General features: G+C 46.8%; 1 protein-coding gene across 2 annotated transcripts in view; it reads left to right on the top strand.

Annotated features, from left to right (window-relative positions):
• LOC116956392 (polypeptide N-acetylgalactosaminyltransferase 18-like) overlaps positions 1–22,832 on the top strand; it is a 91,479-nt gene that overhangs the window by 16,832 nt on the left and 51,815 nt on the right. Inside the window, exons 2-8 of one of the 2 annotated variants that reach the window (XM_032977980.2) lie at positions 343–610; positions 8,155–8,374; positions 15,243–15,409; positions 17,357–17,543; positions 19,589–19,786; positions 21,178–21,292; positions 21,882–22,067. In XM_032977980.2, the coding sequence (XP_032833871.1) occupies positions 361–610; positions 8,155–8,374; positions 15,243–15,409; positions 17,357–17,543; positions 19,589–19,786; positions 21,178–21,292; positions 21,882–22,067 (1,323 nt within the window). In that variant the 5' untranslated portion in view covers positions 343–360. The remainder of the gene's footprint in view (positions 1–342; positions 611–8,154; positions 8,375–15,242; positions 15,410–17,356; positions 17,544–19,588; positions 19,787–21,177; positions 21,293–21,881; positions 22,068–22,832) is intronic. The other variant, XM_076054348.1, reaches the window with a different exon arrangement.

Below are 22,832 nucleotides of genomic sequence, written 5' to 3' on the forward strand. Positions count from 1 at the left end.
TCGTTGTTCCCGTTTCGAGTTGGTGACTCCGCATCGTTGTTCCCATGTTGAGTTGGTGACTCCGCATCATTGTTCACGTTTTGAGTTGGTGACTCCGCATCATTGTTCCCGTTTTGAGTTGGTGACTCTGCATCGTTGTTCCCATGTTGAGTTGGTGACTTCACATCGTTGTTCCCATGTTGAGTTGGTGACTCTGCATCGTTGTTCCCATGTTGAGTTGGTGACTCTGCATCGTTGTTCCCATGTTGAGTTGGTGACTCTGCATCGTTGTTCCCGTTTTGAGTTGGTGACTCCGCATCGTTGTTCCCGTTTTGAGTTCACGAGTTCATGTTGTTCCCACAGGAGGAACACGAGTCGAGCATGGCGGTAGCGAGGAGGTCGAGTCTGCTGTGTGTGGCGCTCCTCTTCTCCTGCCTCGTCAACCTCTTCTGGTTCCAACGCGGCTCCACAACGACGACATTGCGGGACGCCGTAACAGGCGGTGAGGGGAGGGCCCTCCAGCGGTCTCTTGAGAGGGTCGCCAACGGGCCCCTGGTGGAGACACTCAACGATGGGACTCTGACGGAGCAGCTCAACGACATCGAGACCATGTTGGAGAAGATCCTCAAAGGTGACGGTGATTAGCGAAGTCGGCGTGGGATCACCACTGTATATGTGTGTGGCGAGCTTGGCTGCAGTGACCCAATTGGGCGGAATCATCATGTTAGTGTGTAGGGCACTTATGGTGGCTAGGAGATGTTAACTACCTCGCCTGGTATGTAGGAGCTTATGGGTTCGATTTCGGCCCTGACGATGCCTTCTGTATATTTGGAGTTTGCGTCTCTCTCTGTCTCTACCCATGGTTGCATGGATTTTTTCCTCTCCACATTTAGAAACATGTCACACATTTAGAGTATACATTTCCACGTGATCATGATGATGATGGTAAGCCACTTCGTTGAGCTATAATTTGTGGTCGCTTCTGATAAGAGCTATACAGCTCATTCGGCCTTAGATGGTAATTTTTTTTCATAACAGCCAAATACTCTGAACAGACATCAATTCTAAATGTGGAGGGAAAAACCAGAGGACCTCGAGAAAAATCCATGCGATTACCACCTCCTGCATATCAGGCAAGGTAGTTAACATCGCCTTGCCACCGCGGCGCCGCCATCTCTTCCTGCTATGACCCTGTTATCTGGTTCATCGGCACCAACATCAACCGTAGCATCAGAAGAAGCAGAGATAACAGGAGGACGTGTTCCATATGGGAGAGTTAATTGTGGATTGGGGTCATTACCACTCAGACAGCGTGAGAGGTGTAGACGACGGGATTCACAGATAACTTCAATTAAATATCAATAACGCGTTACATACGTTACATGTGTTGTGTTGGCGATACTGTTGGTGCACAGACAGTAATAACGACATCAACACGGTTGTCGATAGCAACATCACCACTGTGTGTGGCCTTAAAATAAAAAAAACCCATAATAGGCATTTCGGGCAATAGTCCTTATTCATGGCAATTACTATGTTGCCCTCGTTATCTAAATGTGAGTGCCCCCCCCCGTTATTTACATGGGCTTGGGGGGCCCCTCATCATTATTTCTATGGATGTGGGGGGGGGGTTCCCCCTCTCGTTATCTCTATGGGTGTGGGGGTACCTTGTCCTCTTCGTGAACTTCACTTCACACTCAACAATAACCACATGCCCCTACGACTCCGATAAATGCCTTGCACTGGCATCTCCATCAAGTCACACAGCATTGATAAACGGTGTTTTATCTGGAAGACTTTGCTGTTTTTTCTGGGTTTTTTCTGCTGCGCGTAGTTACTTTAAGATGTTCCTTGTTCATGTTTTTGCTTGTTGCGGTTGCACCCAATTCAAGAGCCGAATGTCTCACAGGGCGATACCTAATAAATGAATTGAAACTGAACTGAACTGAAGTCAAGGGTGCAGATCGCTATCTCGTGCTGCCAGCTCCCTCTCAGGTTTCCGCCCCCCCCCCCATTCTTCTCTACGACCCTCCACTGACTTTGTTGTGTCCTACGCAGTGTTCTGCCTCTCACCAGATCCATGTTCTCACCAGTTCAGACTCTCGCCAGTCCAGACTCTCGCCAGTCCAGACTCTCACCAGTCCTGGTGGCTACGACCGGCATCATCGGGCAAGTTGCCATAATTGTGGAAGATGTCCAGTAGAAAGAGTGACAAGACAGCAGCTTATAAAGGGGGGGGGGCGTGTGTGTGTGTTTTTTTACTTAACTTTATGACTGACCCTTTCCGTTGGTGGGAGGGGAGGGTGTCATTATCTTTGCGAGAGTGACAAGACAGCTACTCGAAAAGGGGGGGGGGGTTCCATTTGTTTGTGCTCCCAGCAACCACGCGAGTGATTATATGAAAAGAGATATTGGCAAAATCATTATTAATATAAAAAATGGGAAAATGCCTATATATACAACATTCTGCCCTTTTAAAAATGATCAGTGGTCAAATGACCACGGGTTATTTTTAAACAAAATAAATGCCTTTTCCATCATGAACCATCGACGGTCCTCAAGTTTCGGCTGCTATTTCCTTACAATGCGCGCGTACGTGTCACAAACTTAGCATGGTTACATTTGAAATAAGAAAAGAGAAAAAAAATATTAAGGCAACATGTTACATCGGTTATTATCAATTATTGTTACTGTGATTTTTGTTTTAGTTCCTGGGAAACGCTAGGCAGCGGCTTCGAACACGGTTTTGCATTGTCTTCCTTATGTTACCTCTTTGCCACATGTTTACTAAGTTATGGGTAACCTCACTGCCACTTTTGGTCAAGAGTGTATCATCAGTTTTCTCATGGCCAGGTATTTTAGAGTAACCTATGACCTTTTCACGCAACATCACATCATCCTCCTGGTTCATCGTTGTTATGGCTTTGGCCAAATGAGCACAGTTTACTGGTTCGTTTTTGTATATTTTTATTTCACTCTCTTTCCATGTGAGACTATGTGGCGTGAAGTTGTGTTGCACGTAACCAGAATTCGCACACACCACGAGTTTCCGTGCTCGACTGTCGGGGGCATTTGCCTTCCCCGCAGCAATATGCGCATTTGATGACTCTGTGAGTCGATTCGATTCTGTGCCACGATTCGATTCCGTGCCTTTGAGTGTGCTGGGTTTCAACACAATTCCCGATCCGTCCATTTCAGCACTCCGATCTCCATCCCTCCTCAGTGTGCCAATGCACAATTTTTCATCCAAAGGCTGATGCCTGCATTCCTCAGGTCGTGTCCCTGCAGCACCTTTCTCTGCCAAATCCATAGTACAACCATGCAAACTCGCGACACAATGGGCGGCTTTTCATTTACCTGGCGATCAGGCATTACTCCCCCTCCCTGCGGTTGGTTATCATCTCCTGTCGGATCACACTTCAATGCAGTTATGTTGTCCTGTTCGATAGGTGTGTCAATTACGGGAGCGATACTTGCGTTCTCTACCACATTATCAGAATTGGTACTCGACGCATTTAGTGTTTCCCAATCATCGCTACTCTTCTGGTTTGCCTTGTCACTAGCAGCCTGCTTGTATTTTCCAACGGGGCTGTGATTTTGCTGTGATTCAGTGGGTATTGCTCTCACTGACAGCTCCTTCTCAATTAATGTGGGTGATTCATCACGTGTTTGTGCCACATTTTGTATCTCAGTTGAGACCATTTCTGTTTCCTTATTCCCTGTTTCTCTTACCCCTCCTGGTGGAGCCGGTGGTGGTATCGATCGGAAGTGGGCAGATTGTTTTTGACCTTCCATGTGCCGTGGCATTGGGTACTGGAATGATTCTGCTCTTGGCCTCCACACTTTGCGATTCTCGTTAATACGTGTCTTTGCGTGCTGTGGTCGCCTCCAGTTTGTGTGCCACTGTCTCGCTGAATTGTTACCTTGCCATCTGTGTGGGTAATTTTGACCTTCCGTATGCCGTGGCATCGAGCCCTTAAGTAGTTGCTCGCGATGAGTCTCAATGTCATCGATGCGGCTCTCCTCCCACGTGTCTCCCTGATTTGTCTGCTCTGTAGCAGACCGGCCTGTACGTTTTAATACAAATTCCCAATATCCCGCAATCCACTCAAAAATTCCTTTTAATCCTAGCATCTCTGGTATTCCACTTCAGAGTGCATATCAAAACAATTGTATCACAGAATGCAGTCAGTTCGACTCGGGCTACTCTGGTATTCCACCTCAGAGTGCATATCAAAACAATTGTATCACAGAATGCAGTCAGTTCGACTCAAGCAAATAATCTTAATCCAACTGTCTTCATTATGCTCTGCTACTCTGGTATTTCCCTTCAGAGTGCGTTTGTGTTTGTTTTACGCCCATTTACAATCACAAGGCAATGTTAGTTCACAATACTTTGGTTAACTCAACAGTGGATCATTCCTTAATTCATGCATAAACTGTCTGCGAGAGATCCCGGACGAGCTCCCCATTATGTTGTATATGCCAGGTATTGAAAATTTGATGAAAATAATAAAAATTTAATAAAATTTGAAAAAAATGCGTAATTATCCGAAATTATGTTAATTGATGTAATTGTGTGCATAGAGATGATGGTATTAATTAATGTGAATGTATGCGATTATGCTGTGGGCAGTTATGATAATTAGGCTTAGCTTCGTTGCGCATGGTCGTATCATCAATCGGGATCATACAATTAATTGTATGAAGTTATGCAGGTGTGCTGTAAGTATGCTAGATTAAGCTCAGCTTCGTTGTTCAGTTTGTATTATCAATCAGTATAATACAATTATTCTTGCTTTAACATTTACTGATTATGTATTAGTGTGTTTATGTCAGATCTCCAAATTCAAATCTCTCCGCAGGATACAGTTCTTATTATTTAGATTATTACGCATGAACTCAGGAAAGAAACACTCAAACACTTCTGTGTTAAGCAATTTTAATTCAAAACAGAAACATGACACTCTAATATGCGAACTCTCATGCTTGGAATTACCCCCGGTACCATCGGGGAAATTTCCCTCAGCGAGCAGTACATTTGACAATCAATGGTTGCGTTGTTTCACTTTGGCAACCGCACATATGATTAATTCCACCGCGTAACACGAGCTTAGTTGGTGATAGGGAGAGTCTTTAAAACAGGCATGCAACGATATTCATACGAAAGGCAATAAAAGCAAATTATTATACCCCAAAGGCAAAAGTATACGTCATAGATTCATCGGCAAGATTATATAATTAACGAAATGTTTTGGAATAAGGTATGCGACGGGGTGTGTGCCCTCCTACGGGAGATTCTTATCTTTGGCTAAGCTTTAATTAATTCGTGGACAAGATTACATGATAAAGAAACAGGTTAACACGATATTCTCTCTGTGAGCATGTAGATTCGTGACGAAGGTTTCAAAAGTTTAGTTTGCATCGATTAATCTATTGGTAATTTATGCGATTAGAAGTAAAATCACAAAAGAAAATAAGAAGAAAAAATTATTTCGGTAAAGTCACGTAGAATGGAAATAAAATAATAAAAATAAAACATAATAAAATAAAATTCTCACGACGTTTCGGCCACAACACAAGTAGCCTTCTTCAGGTGAAGGAACAGAACTGTCGGGACGACAGCGCTTCAATGAACACTGCTAAGCTTGGCAGCGCCTTTTAAGAAGGGTTGGAGGAGCAGAGCACCTTGACAAAGGAGTTTACATATCAACAGAAGAATTTAGCATTGAAGTATCTGTGTTAATGTGTTAGATTAGCAGGGTGTTAAAGTCAGAAATTAACATGTAACTGGGAGATTAGCATGATGTTAGTGTGAGGGATTAGCATGTAACTGGTCACGGAAGTAGCTATGTTAAAGTCACTTTTTCGAAATAGAATTGTAATGTATAAGGACTTATTGTCAGTAGTTCAGCTGTTTGGAGAGTATATTGAGTTTATTGATAACATTGATGTAGTTTATATTTTAGTTGTTTTTTTCATCAGTTTACTATATGGTATTCATTATATAGTGTAGTGTATACCCATTTACTTTATGTTAATAGCTCAACTTATTGAAGAATATATTGAGTACATTTATTATATTGATGTAGTTTACACTTTGTTCTTTCACATTGGCTTATTCTATGATAGTTGAGTAGTTGCAGTTCTTTAGCGTCAATATACTAAATGCCTCTTGATATGTAAACTCTGACTTTAACATAGCTACTTCTGTGACCGGTTACATGCTAATCCCTTACACTAACATCATCCTAATCTCCCAGTTACATGCTAATTTCTGACTTTAACACCCTGCTAATCCAACACATTAACACAGCTACTTCAATGCTAAATTATTCTGTCGATATGTAAACTCCTTTGTCAAGGCGCTTTGCTCCTCCCACCCAGCTCAAAAGACACTGCCAAGCTTAGTAGTGTTCATTGAAGCGCTGTCGTCCCGACAGTTCTGTTCTTTCACCTGAAGAAGGCTACTTGTGTTGTGGCCGAAACGTCGTGAGAATTTTATTTTATTATGTTTTATTTTTATTATTTTATTTCCATTCTACGTGGTGACTTTACCGAAAGAACCAAGAAGATGAATCCCTGCAGTCATGAAAGCTTTAAATCGAAATTCCTTGATGTGAAGAAGGCGATGGCTTTGCCCCGCGCCACCGTCAGCAGCCGATGTAGTCACTGTCGGCCGCGCACCACGCGGCTCTGGCGAAATGGCAGACTCAAGCTGCGCACCCGCGGCCCCGCCCAAGATGGCGACTTCGCACCACGTGGCGGCCACCGTGGTCGTAATGGTGGACGGCCCTTTGGAGGCCGCAATGGCGGCCGATTCCTGCATAAAGGGACCCTCCGAGACCCCCCGAAGGGAGCCCTGCACGTCACCACTCGGCAACGTTCCCTGCAGTCGTCCCGGCGCCGCGGACGACGCGACCAGCGTCACAAGGTTGCGCAGGACCGTGCGGAGCGAGTCTATCTGCTCCGCCACACGCTGACAGCCGTCGTCCACGCCCGAAGACGAAGATGGCTCTGCTCCGACGTCTTTACCTGGCGCCTTGGTAGAGCCAGCCGCGGTTGCAGTAATCGGGTCCGCGGCACCCGGGGTCGGTGGGTCTTGGGTGAGTGAGTCATCATCATCGTCGGAAGAAGGCGCAGGCGGTTCTTCTTCTTGAGATGCTTGGACATTTCCGTGGCACTCGCGTCAACCGATTTCAAGAGTCACTTCTGACACTTGTAATAAAAGACTTCGATGACAATCTGGCTGTGTCTTATTTATTTCTCACCGCTGGACAGCTCCGCGTTCTCCCACGCTATCACCGTTGCTCCGCGTTGCGCGGCGTGAGTTGTTATCATTCGCGCACGCTCGCTCACTCTTCCCGTTCCTGTGCACCAATGGCAGACGGCGCGCAGGGAGACTGCCTCCGGACCGCCACGTGGCCGATGGCGTGCCGTAGGCGCGAGACGTGGTCCCGCTTCCAGACTTCCCACACTGACCTCGAGTTCTTTCCGGCTTCCCCTTATAACCCCTCTCCGCGTCACCAAGCCCCGCCTCTAGCCACGCCCCCTTATGAAGCTTGTAGATAGTAACCCACTAGCACCCCCGAGCTCGACCCTTGAACTCTGGCCCAGATAATCCCTTTCACCCGATTGGCTTAGAGGCTGAAGCGGCGAAGCCTATCCCACCTATCGGCGAACATCAGTGTACGCTCCCATTACACTATGATCACCGTTACATTGCTTTTATGGCTTTATTTTGGTGATTTCGAAAACTTTTTTTGGTTTGACCACGTTTGTTTGTTGTAGTATGGAGTTAGACTGATGGCCTTAATCTAAGTTGTCTTGTGGTTGTTGCTGTTTGACTTGCATCCCACTGGGATTTTTGCACACAGCGTTGGTATACGGTGCTTTTTCTGCAATATTTTGCTGTCTTTTCTTGGATTTTCTGTTTGTACAAAGTCACATAGTCACTTTAAGATGTTTTCTTGTTCATGTTTTTGTTTTTTACCTTGCTAATTGGCCATGTCGGGTGGTGGTGCCGGGTTTAAGGACCCATTTATATTTACGCGATCTAACCCACCAAAACACTTTTATTATGGATAACAATTGATTTGATTGATAACCGAGCCATGTTTCATTTCTTACCCCACCCCCCATCGCCCACGAATCCTAAACGCGATTTTTGCATAGGATTGCACAAGAGCGATGGAGCATCGAAGAAAGAGGTCGTGTGCGAGGGGAACCAGTGGGTACCCGATCCCGAGACCCCGCTATTCAAAGAGTGGGGCAAGGAGCTCCCGGCGCGGCAGAAACGCAAGGCATGCGCCCGCTTCCTCACCTACGGCTACAACGCCTACCTGAGCGACCGGCTGCCCCTCGACCGTGACGTGCCCGACAACCGCCCTCCCGGGTACGCCACTCAGAGTCACACTCTCGCTTGGCATCGCCATTATCATCATCACCACCATCATTATTAGCAACGTTATCATGGCCATCATTGCCATCATCATCATCATCGCCACCATCGTCGTTGTCGTCATAATCGTCATCATCACCATCTTCACTTTGGTCATTATCATGAGCATTTAACTCTATGTAACCACATCGCTGTCAGTGTGACGATAGATCTATCTACGTCCTTGTAAGAGGGCTGCCTCTCAGCTCCCATTAAACACGATTGCAAAACCAGGGACGTGTTGTCGCTCGTGAATGCACGTGCACGCTTACTGCAATACGCCGCCATGGGGATCTGTGATGAACCGGATTTTTATCTCTGGGGTTTTTTGTATATCGAAAATAAAAGAAAAGCCTTGTTTGTTTGCTGCTCTCGAAAGTTTACCCTGCCCAACAAGACACTGCCCACGTTGATCAGAGCATATCGCTACTTTTTATTTCATATCGCCGATGTAGATGCAGAGCAAAGACTACAATTTCACATACTGAACTGAACTAAAATATATATTTTGTTATCACAAATTATAGCAGCTCTACAAAGTGGCTTATCATCATCGGGGGGAAATTTCTAGCAGCAGCCAAATATTCCAAACGCGTGATGTTGATTTTAACTGTGGGGAGGAAAACCCAATCCACACGACCACGGTGAAACAGATAGATAGACGCAAACTCCAGGTATACAGTAGACGTCAGGGTCGGGATTGAACCCACGACCTCCTGTATACCCAGGCGTGGTCATTAATATATCCTAGCCACCTTGGGTACCAAGTGCATTCGTAAAAGCCACTACTGGCAGGACAAACACTCGTTGTGAAACGTGAGAATGTGTCGACGTTTGTATTGTTCCGTTTTATTGCCACGCTAATCTCCAGTGATCTCAACTTTTCACGGAACCTCGCACCTTCACCTCTGAACGAGCAAGAGCAATGGCAAAAGGAGCACAACAACCCCAGCAATAAATACATCAGAATATCATTTGTATGCTGGTACAAATATTTACAAAGCCCTTGGGCTATCGCCGTGCTTATCCCCCGCGTGAAGCCCTGCGGAGCCAGTGGTGGAAATTCCACGTTCCTGTTTTAGGGGCGGGTGAGTCTATTATAAAAAGTTACTTTAGAAATCACCAAAATGTTAGGTTGGGATAGCTGGTGAAAAAGTGCTGTCCCTTGACTGTGTGTGGACCATATGAACATATGTTGAACTTCCTTCACACCGTACATAGCCAACCGTGCTAATCAGAAGTGTGGGGGTAGGATAACAAAGTAGACACAAAGTTTGTGTTTAGATTGAAGAAGAAGGGATCTCAGAGGTAGCTCTGTGATGTCCACTTCTGCAGGCCGGAATTGGCAGCTGCACGGAGTTGGTTTCTCCATCAATAACGAACTCATCAATCAGCTTCACGAGTTACCTAGCGGAATCAGTGAGGACCTCATGACTCTACGTCTCAAACTGGTGGCGAGCCACTGTCAATAGCGCATATGCCCCAACTCTTGACTCCAATGATGAAACCAAAGAAGAATTTTAGGCCAACCTTGATCAGGTCGTTTCTACCATTCCTGCCGGAGACAAACTTATTTTTCGTGGTGATTTTAGGAGTGTGGAAAGTCATTTCCAACGGTATCCTCCCCTTGACAAAATGCTCACAAACATTGACTCATCATCACCAACACCCTGTTCTGCAAGAAAATCAAATATATAACATAATGGCAACATCCACGATCTAACCATTGACACTTAATCAATGACATAATTGTTTGTGCCCGGGATCACAAAGATGTCTGCATCACCCAGGCTGTGTTATAGAAGCTGGTGATTGTCGGCATTATCAGGGACTCATCTGCTCAATCATGTCCATAAAACTGGTGGAAGAGATGCCGACAGAAGGTCAATGTTGAAGGTCTAAAGGACTCGATTAAGCAATGGCGTGCGAGTACGCCCCTTTTTGAAAACGAAAGAAGCAGCTAAAGTTTGGCATACCACCACTGAAAATTGCTGTACAATTGAAAGGCAGCTAACGTTTGACTTGATTTATAACATCTTTCCAATGGTTGCTTAATTTGAAACCATCCTCTCGGTTGAAGTTGTGTCTGTGTTTGTATATCTGGATGGCCTCGTGGACAAATCTCTGGTAATAGCCGGGAGGTTTGCAGAGTACCTTGGTATCGGAGAAAACAATATCATGATAACCCACAGCGTTGTAACAGTGATCAGCTAAGGTAAAAGAGTTCGTTCTGCCGTGTTTTAAATCTGATTTGTGCTCGCGAATTCGGTCAGATATATGTCGTTTCGTCTCCCCGATATAGCAGTCACCGCAGTTATAACTCAATTTGTAAACACCGGGGTATTGTAAGTCAGGAATGACATCTTTTACGGATGGGATCAGATCACGGATTATGTGTATTGTGTTGAACTGGACCTGGATCTTGTGTTTGTTTAGAATTTTGGAAATCTTTTTAGTAATGCCTGCTATGTATGGTAATGTGATGATTTTGATCGGAGTATCAAGTGGTTGTTTCTGTATGGTGGGAGAAACAGCTTGGCGGATGGTACGGTCAGAGTATCCGTTCATCTTGAGGGCCAGATGTACATGTTTTAATTCACTGGTCAGGTGGTGTCGGTCAGAAATGCAATGAGCCCTATGGTATAACGTTTTGATGAGAGAACTCTTCTGAGTTGGGTGGTTGGTGGGAATCAGGTTTCAAGTAGGAGTCTGTGTGGGTGGGCTTCCTGTAAACAGAATGTCCCAAAGAGCCATCAGACCTCCTCTCAAAAAGAACATCCAAGAATGGCAGCTTGCCATCTTTCTCCATTTCCATGGTGAATTTGATGGAAGGATGTCTGGAATTGATGTGGTCTAGGAAAAGGTGACAGCAAAACATATACCAGTAGAGGATATCATCTCTCAGGTCGATGTAGCCCTCAAAGGCATAGGACACATCCAAGCAGACGTTGCGAGAGCTGAAATAGCCACTATTCTTAAGAATGTTAAGAAACCCATTAGCAACATCAGCAAAAATGAACGCTCTGAACTCGCGAATTAAAAAAAAAGAGATGATATAGTCATCCTCTCGGCCGACAAAGGCAATGCCACTGTCATTATGGATAAAAACTCATACAACAACAAAATCCAGGACCTACTCAATGATGGGAGTTACTCAAAAATAAAAAATGACCCTACTAACAGCCTAACGATAAAAACCAACAAGATCATCACTAGTTCGACTTCCCTAATCGAACCAACCAAACGTCCCTGCCTAAAACCCTCCGCTGCAAGACCTCCCAGATTCTATGGTCTTCCCAAGATCCATAAAGAAGGTACCCCACTATGACTCATCGTGTCCACGATCAACTCCCCTACCTACAAGCTGGCCCGTTTTCTGTCAGATACTCTGCTTCCCTTCACTGGCAAGACCACCTCAGCAGTACTTAACTCTACCCAATTGGTTTCTATGATCAAAGACATTGTACTGTCTCCTGACGATATCCTCGTCAGCTTTGATGTGGTCTCTCTGTTCACCAAGGTCCCAGTACCTGATACCATAACAATAATTGAAGATTTGGTCCAACATGGACTGGACTCCGATGTACCTGTGCTGGTTAGGCACTGCCTCACCAACACCTACTTTACTTGGAATGGCACCTTCTACAAACAAAATGATGGTACCCCTATGGGTTCCCCCTTATCACCAGTGATAGCCAATGTTTTCATGGAGAAATTTGAATCAGACACCATCCAGACACCCACACTCAGTCCTTCCCTGTGGAAGAGATATGTGGATGATACTTTGGTAATTTGGCCACATGGCCTCCCAGCTTTGAACCTTTTCCTAGACCAGATCAATTCCAGACACCCTTCCATCAAATTCACCATGGAAGTGGAGAAAGATGGCAAGCTGCCATTCTTGGATGTTTTGTTTGAGAGGAGGTCTGATGGCTCTTTGGGACATTCTGTTTACAGGACGCCCACCCACACAGATTCCTACTTGAAACCTGATTCCCACCACCACCCGACTCAGAAGAATTCTCTCATCAAAACGTTATACCATAGGGCTCATTGCATTTCTGACCAACACCACCTGACCAGTGAATTAAAACATGTACATCTGGCCCTCAAGATGAACGCATACTCTGACCATACCATCCGCCAAGCTGTTTCTCCCACCATACAGAAAGAACCACTTGATACTCTGATCAAAATCATCACATTACCATACATAGCAGGCGTTACTAAAAAGATTTCCAAAATTCTAAATAAACACAAGATCCAGGTCCGGTTCAACACAGTACACAAAATCCGTGATCTGATCCCATCGTAAAGGATGTCATTCCTGACTTACAGTACCCCGGTGTTTACAAAATTGAGTTGTACCTGCGGTGACCGCTATATCGGGGAGACGAAACGACATATATCTGACCGAATTCGCGAGCACAAATCAGATTTAAAACATGGCAGAACGAACTCTTCTGCCGTAGCTGATCACTGTTACAACGCTGTGGGTTATCATGATATTATTTTCTCCGATACCAAGGTACTCTGCAAACCTCCCGGCTATTACCAGAGATTTGTCCACGAGGCCATCCAGATATACAAACACAGACGCAACTTCAACCGAGAGGATGGTTTCAAATTAAGCAACTATTGGAAAGATGTTATAAATCAAGTCAAACGTTAGCTGCCTTTTAATTGTACAGCCATTTTCAGTGGTGGTATGTCAAACTTTAGCTGCTTCTTTCGTTTTCAAAAATGGGGCGTACTCGCACGCCCTCGCCTCCCCCCGAACCCCCCTGCAGCATAACAAAAGGCGGCTTAACTCAGCCCTCCCACTCACCCACGTTCCCTTTCTGGCTCCCCCCCCCTCCTTAACCTATATATAAACCCGATCGTCTCAGAGCTGTGCACTTGACACAGATATTCTGCTGTGACTTTTCCACCTGAAGACGGAAGCTTGTGTTGCCTCCAAAACGTCGTGATTTAATTGTTTTATTTTATTTTACCTACGTGACTTTACCGAATAAAACCAAAGAGTATGAATCCTTGCAGTCACGAATGCTTCAAATCTAGGAGAGAAGGATAATTTAGAAAATATTCTCAATCGAGACTCGTTCGTCGATGGCAGAGTTTTTGGCTCCATCCCACAACACCTAATCAGAAATGAGCTTGGATTCTCCCAAAACCATTGAAGTGAGGAAACCATTCAAATGATGAAGAACAAAATGCATCTTGAGTTGATAGAATCCCTGCTGAAATGTTCAAACAAGTGGGAGAGGAGCTCAGATTATGGCTCCAAGGTCTCATCTTAAAGATTTGAAAATACGAGGAAATCCCAAACGACCTCAGGAATTCCATTATTGTGACAATCTTTAAGAAAAACATAAATCCGATTGTGGAAATTACAGGGGGGATCGCCTTGCTGTCCACTGCAAGAAAGATCATTGCCAGATCTCTCCTGAACCGTCTACTGCCACTTGCTGATGAACTCCTCCCAGAATCCCAATGTGGGTTTAGGCCATCGAGAGGCACAAATGACTTTATCTTTACTGCCTGTCAACTGCAGGACACATGTCAGGGACAACCCAAACCTCTCTACATGACCTTCTTTGACCTCATGAAAGCCTTTGATTCTGTCAAACGAGAAGCTCTGTGGAGTATCCTTCAAAAGTATGGATGTCCACTGAAATGTGTCACCATTTTGTCACCTGCTGCATGATGGTCTGTGAGCAGTGATTTTTCGTAATGGATCCTTCTCAGACCATTTTGAAGTTAAGACTGGAGTCAAACAAGGCTCTGTCATCGACCCAACACTCTTTTCAATATTCCTCGCTATGACACTATAGATAATTACTGGAAAATTTCGAGCAGGAGTGGAGCTAAACTTCCGAATGGATGTTAAGCTGTTCAACATCAACCAATTTCTATCTAAAATTAAGACCATCCTGGCAGCAGTTGTTGAGTTCTAGTATGCTGACGATGCTGTTATTTGTTCCCGACTGAGAAGCGGATCTTCAGGCAATTGTCAAAACTTGTACTGAGGCATATGAGAAAATGGGACTGACTCTTAATATTTTAAAGACTAAGGTCATCCATCAACCAGTTCTCAATGGGCAGTTCCCAGCTCCAATAATCTACATCCATGGTTAGACTCTGGAAAATGTTGAGCATTTGCCATACCTTGGAAGCCTTCTTTCACAGAATGCTGACATCGACAAAGAAATACAAAATTGCCTTAAATGTGCAAGTGTAGCTTTTGGTTGGCTGAGGAAAAGGTAGTTTGAAGAACGTGACATCAGGTCCAAACCCAAAATCCTGGTTTATAAAGCAGTCGTAATCTTTACCTTACTGTATGGAGCTGAGACGTAGATAATATACAGGAGACATCTCAAAGCGCTAGAAAAGTACGATCAACGCTGCCTGTTGTAGCCCGCCTTACCAACCCAGTTACATCCATCACTCTTTCTGTACACATGTGCCTAAGCTGTGGCAAAATCTGTCAATCCCAGATTTGTCTCTTCAGCCATCTTTGGACCCACAGATAATACAACTTTTCTATGGAAGACAATCCTCGATTTCGAGGGATAACCCATGATAATGATGTTAACAAGTTGAGAAATCAAGAGGCCAGGATGAGTCTCATTTGCAATCATGACCTGGGTCACCAAAATTGACTAAACATGTTGGATCTTGATTGGCGATTTGTAATTGGTTGTTTCTTGTCTATGATTTCTACTCGCTTCATTGTCGTCCCTCTTGTTACTTGATTTATTTTTAAAAAATTGGTCCCGGGGATCGTTTGACCATACTTCCCCTTTCCCGTGCCTCACCCCAGCTGCAGCTCCAAGCGGTACCCGTCGGAGCTGCCGGCTCTCAGCCTGGTGCTGATCTTCTATAACGAGGCCGTCTCCATCCTGCTGCGCGCCGTCACCTCCGCCGTGCGCAACACGCCGCACCACCTCCTCAAGGAGATCATCCTCGTCGATGACTGCAGCGACTATGGTGAGAGCTGCAGGGATGCCACCTCAACCTTCTCCTCCTACACCTGAACCTCCTAATTTTCTACCACCGAATTCTCCACCTCCTAATCCTCCACTTACTAATTCTTGACCTCGTAATCTTCCACCTCGTTCTCCAATTCCTCCTCCACCTCGTCCTCCACCTCCGCCCCCACAGAGAAAACTGAAAGAGAGATGGATCTAAAATTCGATTAAAAGCTTTCGTGACTGCAAGGATTCATCTTCTTTGGTTCTTTCGGTAAAGTCACGTAGAATGAGAATTAAAAAAAAAATAACACAATAAAATTCTCACGACGTTTCGGCCACAACACAAGTGGCCTTCTTCAGGTGAAAGGAACAAACCTGTCGGGATGACAGAGCTTCATTGAACGTTGTCAAGATTCGTAGCATCTTTTAAGCTGGTTTAGAGAAGTGAGGCACCTTGACAAAGGGGTTTACATATCAAACAGGAGAATTTAGCATTGAAATAGCTGAGGGATTAGCTTGTGACTGGTCACAGAAATGGCTATGTTAAAGTCAAAGCCTACACATCCACAGAGGCACCTAGTACAAATCAAACAGGAGAATATAGCATTGAAATAGCTGAGTGATTAGCTTGTGACTGGTCACAGAAATGGCTATGTTAACGTCAAAGCCTACACATCCACAGAGGCACCTAGTACAAATCAAACAGGAGAATTTAGCATTGAAATAACTGAGGGATTAGCTTGTGACTGGTCATAGAAATAGCTGTGTTAAAGTCAACATCCACAGAGGCACCTAGTACATGGACGCTTAAGGGGCTGCCACAACTCAACTATCATACAGTAAACTGATGTGAAAAAACCTAAGTCTAAATTACATAAATATAATAAATGTACTCAATATATTCTTCAATAAGCTGAGGTATTAACAGTAACTGGGTATACACTACACTATATAATGAATACCATATAACCAATAAAAACTAAAATATAAACTACCTCAATGTTATCAATAAACTCTATATATATTCTCCAATCAGCTGAGCTACCAACAATAAGTCGTTATATATCACAATGCTACGTGGCGAAAAAATGGGTGGATTCTTACCCGCAACTTCAGCACCACGGACAGCTACGAGCCCCGTTCAGATGGACGAGTCCATCCATGGTTGGAACGGAGGAGGGAGGAGAGAGACAGCTGCGAGGCGCTGTTATACTCCATGATGGATCTCTCTCTCTGTCAGCCCGGCGGATTTCCTACAGCAAGGGTCAATGCAATTCTGGTATCAGATTTCGGCAGCACAAATAAATTCCCACCTCCTTAACAAACAATGTATGTTTCCGGGCTGGTGGCAACCCGAGAGGGCAGGTGGGGATTGTGTGGGTGGGTAGGTCGGTGAGTGGGTGGCTCTGTGGGTGGGTGGGAACTGGGTGGGTGGGAATTGAGTGGGTGGGAGTGGATAAATGAGCAAGTGTGTGAGTTAATTCATTCGTGAATTATTAAATAAACTAAAATTATTTAACAACTAAACTATGTTTTATTTCACCAAGTAAGGCCCACTGAGCTATATAGCTCTTTTTCAGGAGCGACCTGGCCATACATGATATCCCAATGAAGTGGCTTATTACGTGCAAATTTAAAGCAGCCAAATACTCTCAATGCATGTTTCTAAATTTGGAGGGAAAAACCGGAGGGCCTGGATAACAATCCACCCAACCACAGGGAGAGAGAGATGCAAACTCCAAATATACCAATGAGTGCGAGAGTGAGTGAGTAAGTTACGTGCCAAACGGAGAGGCCCCAAAACAAACTCCACGTAGAAGACTGCCCGAATCTGGAATCAAACCGAGGCATCATTATTTCCGTGCACCGCCCTCTTCACCCGAATCTGGTGAAAGGCCTCTCGGTCATGGCCCCATGTAACACGGCTGCCACGGGGGTTGACGATGTTGTCACCACTTCGCAGATGACCTGCAGGAAGGGTTCGACTCCCTCGTCAAGGAGCTGGGCCGCAAGTACGACCATGTGAAATTCCGGCTAGAGCGGCACACGGCACGGAGGGGCCTCAGCGCGTCGCGTGTCACCGGCATCCGAGCAGCCTCAGGGCCCGTGGTGGCCGTCATGGACGCCCATGTGGAGTTCCCCATTGGATGGTGAGTGCCAAACTCTCTCCGGGTGGTGAGTCCGCTGTGCCGTGACACTTTGCACCGTGAGTTCCATTGATCATCAGAACCAGCATTGGGCCATTCTGGAGGGTGGGTGGGGTGGGTGGGGGAAGGCGTGATGGCATCAAAGCGTGACACATCCAGCTCAAGGGCTGTGGAATGCGTGGTGACGTCATTGTGCAGATGTGCAGCAGTGACATCACCACCGCACACATCTCTCTGACTGTGCGCCAGCCAGCTAACTAGTAGTTCCCCGTTGGCTGGTGAGTCCCGAACTCTCTCCAGCTGGTGAGTCCTGAAATCTCTCCAGCAATGGCTCGGCCCATTTCTACTTTTTGGGCCTTTCCATTTTTGACTCGGGCTAGGGGTACCGGTGGCCACTGTTGGGCATTACATGAACCTTATGACGTGACCCCGGGGTCCCATAAGCTCCCGGCTCTCGCATAAACTGCGTTGCGACGTAATTTTATGTCTGTTGAAGGCGAACAATACGGGAATCTATTCCTCTCGACGAGCTCTACACAATGCACTAATAAAAGTTTCAAAGTTTTGTTTCTTCTGCGCATTCGTCCTCGCTGCGCTTGGACGACACGACAACAGAATGATCCGCCCCAGGTGGGTCGCGGCGTTTATGTGCGCGGTGGGACGGAGTTGCCAAAAATAAATGAATCAATTACGATTTTGACTTCCATTTATTCGGGACTCCAGGGTCCCGCCATGAGTTAACATGGCAGCCCGGACACCTGTTGTGCCGTGAGCACATGTGGCTAAGAGATGCACCCAAGGCATGGGTCCCAAACTCTCTCTCTGCAAAAATAAATAAACACATTTCGATTGACAATCTTGGTCGCCAAGTGGCTTCAGACTCTTCTTGACTCAGAGAAAAGAAACATCTGATGAAGCATTCATTCATTCATCACAGCATAGTCAGCGAAGGACCGTTGTGCCAAACGTGCAATCTCTTGCAGCAGCATTCACATAAACTGCTCTCGCTGCCATACACCGGCGTCGAGTGATTTATTTGATTTACGGATCATGGGGGGGGGGGGGGGGTGGGGCGATCACGGAGGTGGCGCCATTCCCTTGAGGGTCGCAGTCCGCTTTGAATCCCCAGTTCCATCGCCTGATGAAGCTCAGAGCAGATTCAGTGAAAAAACGTCGCTTTGTATGTTGACGTTGAATTTCCCCAATGTTTACGGCCTATCGGTGACTGGATGGCACATTAATGACTGGATGGCTAAATGCAATCGGCAATGTGTGAATAATTTGTGCTGTGCATTTGCATCTCCGATTAGCATAGTTGGCGATGTACGGTGTGAAAGAAAAACCTTTTCTACAGTCAGTTCTTCTATAGTGCGTGTTGTTTTCATTCTGTGAATTTGATATAACGTGATGAATGTATCAGGGAACACATTTTTCATAACGCGGATATGAATTGGATATGATGTGATTCAAGTGTACGTCGCATGAGTAAGAATAAGTAGTTTGTATAGCTACCTCAGCGAAGCATCACACAAGGCATTGACATGCTGCTGGATGCTTCTAGATGCTACCCACGTGCCTCAGTATTTGTTCAGCCTGCATTCGCATCTCACGCATTATTGTGGACTGTGCTTCATCCTATATTATATATTTATTATAACGCAATTTTTCCATAACACGGTGTATTTAGGAACGCAACTACCACTGCGTTATAGGAGCAATGTGTGTTAACATTTGCATCGTGCCGTTGTGTGTGTTGAGTGTTACATTATCACACAAAAAAAACACGCATGGTAAATAAATCGTTCTCACTCCCGATTCATTCTTGCCTTCCAATTGATGCAGCACTCTCATGGCACCAATTGTCAATGCCGAGATGAGAATCCTAGCAACGTCAAACCGTGTATTGCTGAAACACTGCCGCGTTTTCTGGAAAACAGACCTCATTTGGTAAACCGTATAGAGCCAAAACATCACCATTGTATTCAGTTGGGGAAAAGCGTTAAACTCGACAGCGGCGATGACCGATTTCCCCCCCCCCCTCCCCATAGGGCCGAGCCAATCCTGGCGCGAATCCAGGAGGATCGCCGTGTGGTGGTCTCCACGGTGTTTGACAACACACACTATGACACGTTCGTCGTACACCGCTACGAGTCGCAGGCACAGACGTTCACCTGGCAGCTGTGGTGCACCTACAGAGAGCCTCCCCTCGAGTGGATCACCAACAAGGACCCCACGGCCCCCATTAGGTGAGTCGCACGCCCGCACGGACTGAGGTGGCTAGGAGATGTTGAATACCTCCCCAGGCATGCAGAAGGTTGTTGGTTCGATCCTGACCCTGACGCTTGCTGTAGATTTCGGAGTTTGCGGTGTCTCTCTCCCCATGGTCGCGTGGATCTGTCTCCGGGTCCACCGGTTTTTACCTCCACATTTAGAAACGTGCGTTTTTAGAGTATTTGGTTACTATAAATGTTCACTTGATAATCCACTTCGGTGTGTGATAGCCAAGTCGTTTCTGAACAAAGAGCTGCATAGATCAGTGGTGCCTTACCTGTGTAGAGGAGAGAAATATGCGGTGGGCACAGTTAAGTGGGTGCAACTGAGGGCAAACAGGTGTGCGGGTTGCTACATGAGGTTTGCACAGACAAACCGCCAGTAGTTAAGGGGAGAAGCGGGTGCAACCGAGGTCGAACAGGTGCTACGCTGTGACCTTAGGTTGGCGTCTAGGAGATGGGAGATGGGGGGTGATGATAAGAGATTAATGGGACAACTGGCGCCAGCCTGGCGAGGGGAGTTGTTGCCAGGAACCAAGAGTGAAGACATCTCGCCGCTGCCACTCCAGCCGTCACCGGGACCTCAACCCTCACGCCGTCGCCGGGCGGGTGTTGGCTGAACCCCCCGCCCGGGACAGACGGGTGAAGGGGTCTGAGAGAGTGTAGGTGAGGGCAGTGGTGGAGATGCAAAGATGCTGTGTGCGGAATCTCTATGTGCACGGAGTTGCTGGGTGTGAAGACGCTGTGTGCGGAGTCTCTGGGTGCGAAGACGCTGTGTGCGGAGTTGCTGAGTGTGGAGACGCTGTGTTCGGAGTTGCCGAGTGTGGAGACGCTGTGTGCAGAGTTGCTGAGTGTGGAGACGCTGTGTGCGGAGTTGCTGAGTGTGGAGACGCTGTGTGTGGAGTCGCTGGGTGCGAAGACGCTGTGTGCGGAGTCGCTGGGTGTGAAGCTGCTGTGTGCGGAGTTGCCGAGTGTGGAGACGCTGTGTGCGGAAATGCTGAGTGTGGAGACGCTGTGTGCTGAGTCGCTGGGTGTGAAGCTGCTGTGTGCAGAGTGGCTGAGAGCAGAGCTGCTGAGTGCAGGATAAGCGAGGTGCAGAATAGATGAGAGCGGGGAGATGTTAAGTATATGTGACCGTACAAATAGTTACAGGAGTGCCTATAACTGGCGCAAGAACAGGTGAATAAAGTGTAAGCAGGTGACTTGTTACAATATGTTAGTGTGAGTATTTTTCAAAACACTACACCTGGTTAAATTAAAAATATTGAATCTAGTGAATGATGTCTCCGTTGCATGTGGCATTCAAAGTCCTTTCGCTTGCCAAGTTCACTCAAGTTGCTTTGACCACCCCCCCCCCCCCCCCCCAGGAGTCCAATTGTGATGGGCTGCATGGCGGCCAGCAAGAGCTACCTGGAGGAGATCGGGTTTCTGGATGAAGGCATGCAGGTGTACGGAGGGGAGAACGTGGAGCTGGGCCTCAGGGTGAGGACGCAGAGACACAGAGACAAAGATCCCCCGTGTAGCCTTAACAGACTGTTGGGGCAAGTGTTGTTATAGCGAGTAGCAGCACCTATGAAGGCCGGCACGGCACACGAGGGGCTGCATAGTCATCACCACGCTCGGCCGCCATTGTCTCCCCAGTGGTGATGTATACACACTGCACCGAGGTTCTCATTTGAGGCGAAGTCGACCTACAGAAAGGTCCATGACCAGTTCAGATAATCTGTCCCTGATGTTTGCCGTGAGCAGGAATTGAACTCTGGTAAACCAGGTTTATAGCACAGTGCGCGAACCGCTACACTACTACAAAGATGCAACCTTGACCAAATTCACTCACTCACTCACTCGTGCGTGTTTATACAGACCGGCACAGGCATTATGAGATCACTGTGCTGCCTTGTTCAGAGTCAACGGTGAGGGTGGCTGGGCTCCTCCTTACCAGAGGTAGAAACACTGAGCTCCAGCCCCGTTTTGCAGCCTAATTCAGAGTGGACGATCACACTGGCTGGTCTATTGGGTGCCCAGACACACCTCTCTCCTCCATCCCCCTTCTCCGCCCCCGTGTATCCAGGTGTGGCAGTGCGGGGGCAGCGTGGAGGTGCTGCCCTGCTCGCGCTTGGCTCACATCGAGCGCTACTTCAAGCCGTACGCCCCGGACCTGAGCATCCACATGCGCAGGAATGCGCTGCGTGTGGCCGAGATCTGGATGGACGACTACAAGAGGAATGTCTACCTGGCCTGGAACCAACCCATGAATGTACACAGTGCACTGTTACGCGCCGCGAAGTTAGTGCGAGGCAGGGTGGAGAAATTGGTGGGCTGACTCCACCAAAGGCCTTGCCCGCCTGGGGTAGCTCCCCGCCTCTGCTAGGCCCTTTATGCACCATCATCGCTAGTCCTCGCTAGCAACTACTCCGGGGGTGCATCATGCAGCCCTCTACCACGCCGGCGCACCTGGCTGTGGACTCGGCTGGTCTCCATCCCTTCCTCAGTGTGTACTTCTCCTATATAGGACAGTCCTTCCTCTGAGGAACACCCTCCTGGAGGGTAATTACCCCTCCTCCGAGTCCACCGGCGTGCACCCCTGGTTCGTCATACCACACACCGGCTGGGTAATCACTCCGCCACCTCACGACCTCAGACAGGGGGTTAATACTCCACCCCCCGCTTCGTTGAGTCTGAGGTGCCTGTGTGAACATCGGTGTGATAGTGTCTCTATGTAGGTAGATATCTCTACACCTGTATGGGTGTTTGTGCATGTATGTACCTACATGTAACCAGCAACTTGTTTTGTTTCCTGCTGGTGAGCCTTCAACACTTCACGTGGCGTCAAGGTGTACCCAGTCTGGAACACGCGATAAGGCACTAATTGTATATCTGTACCATTATCTGCGTGTGGTCTGTGGAACTCAACGCCTTCTCATTCGTCCACACATTTTCACTCTCCAATGCGCCTCCACCAGACTGTCCCCTCCCATACCCTGTGCCTCGTCCTTCCTGGTCTATGCCCACTCTGGGCTCT

This window comes from Petromyzon marinus, chromosome 65 (genome assembly GCF_048934315.1).
Source record: "Petromyzon marinus isolate PM22_M1 ecotype Great Lakes invasive population chromosome 65, UKy_Petmar_22M1.pri1.0, whole genome shotgun sequence".
Lineage (NCBI taxonomy): Eukaryota > Metazoa > Chordata > Hyperoartia > Petromyzontiformes > Petromyzontidae > Petromyzon > Petromyzon marinus.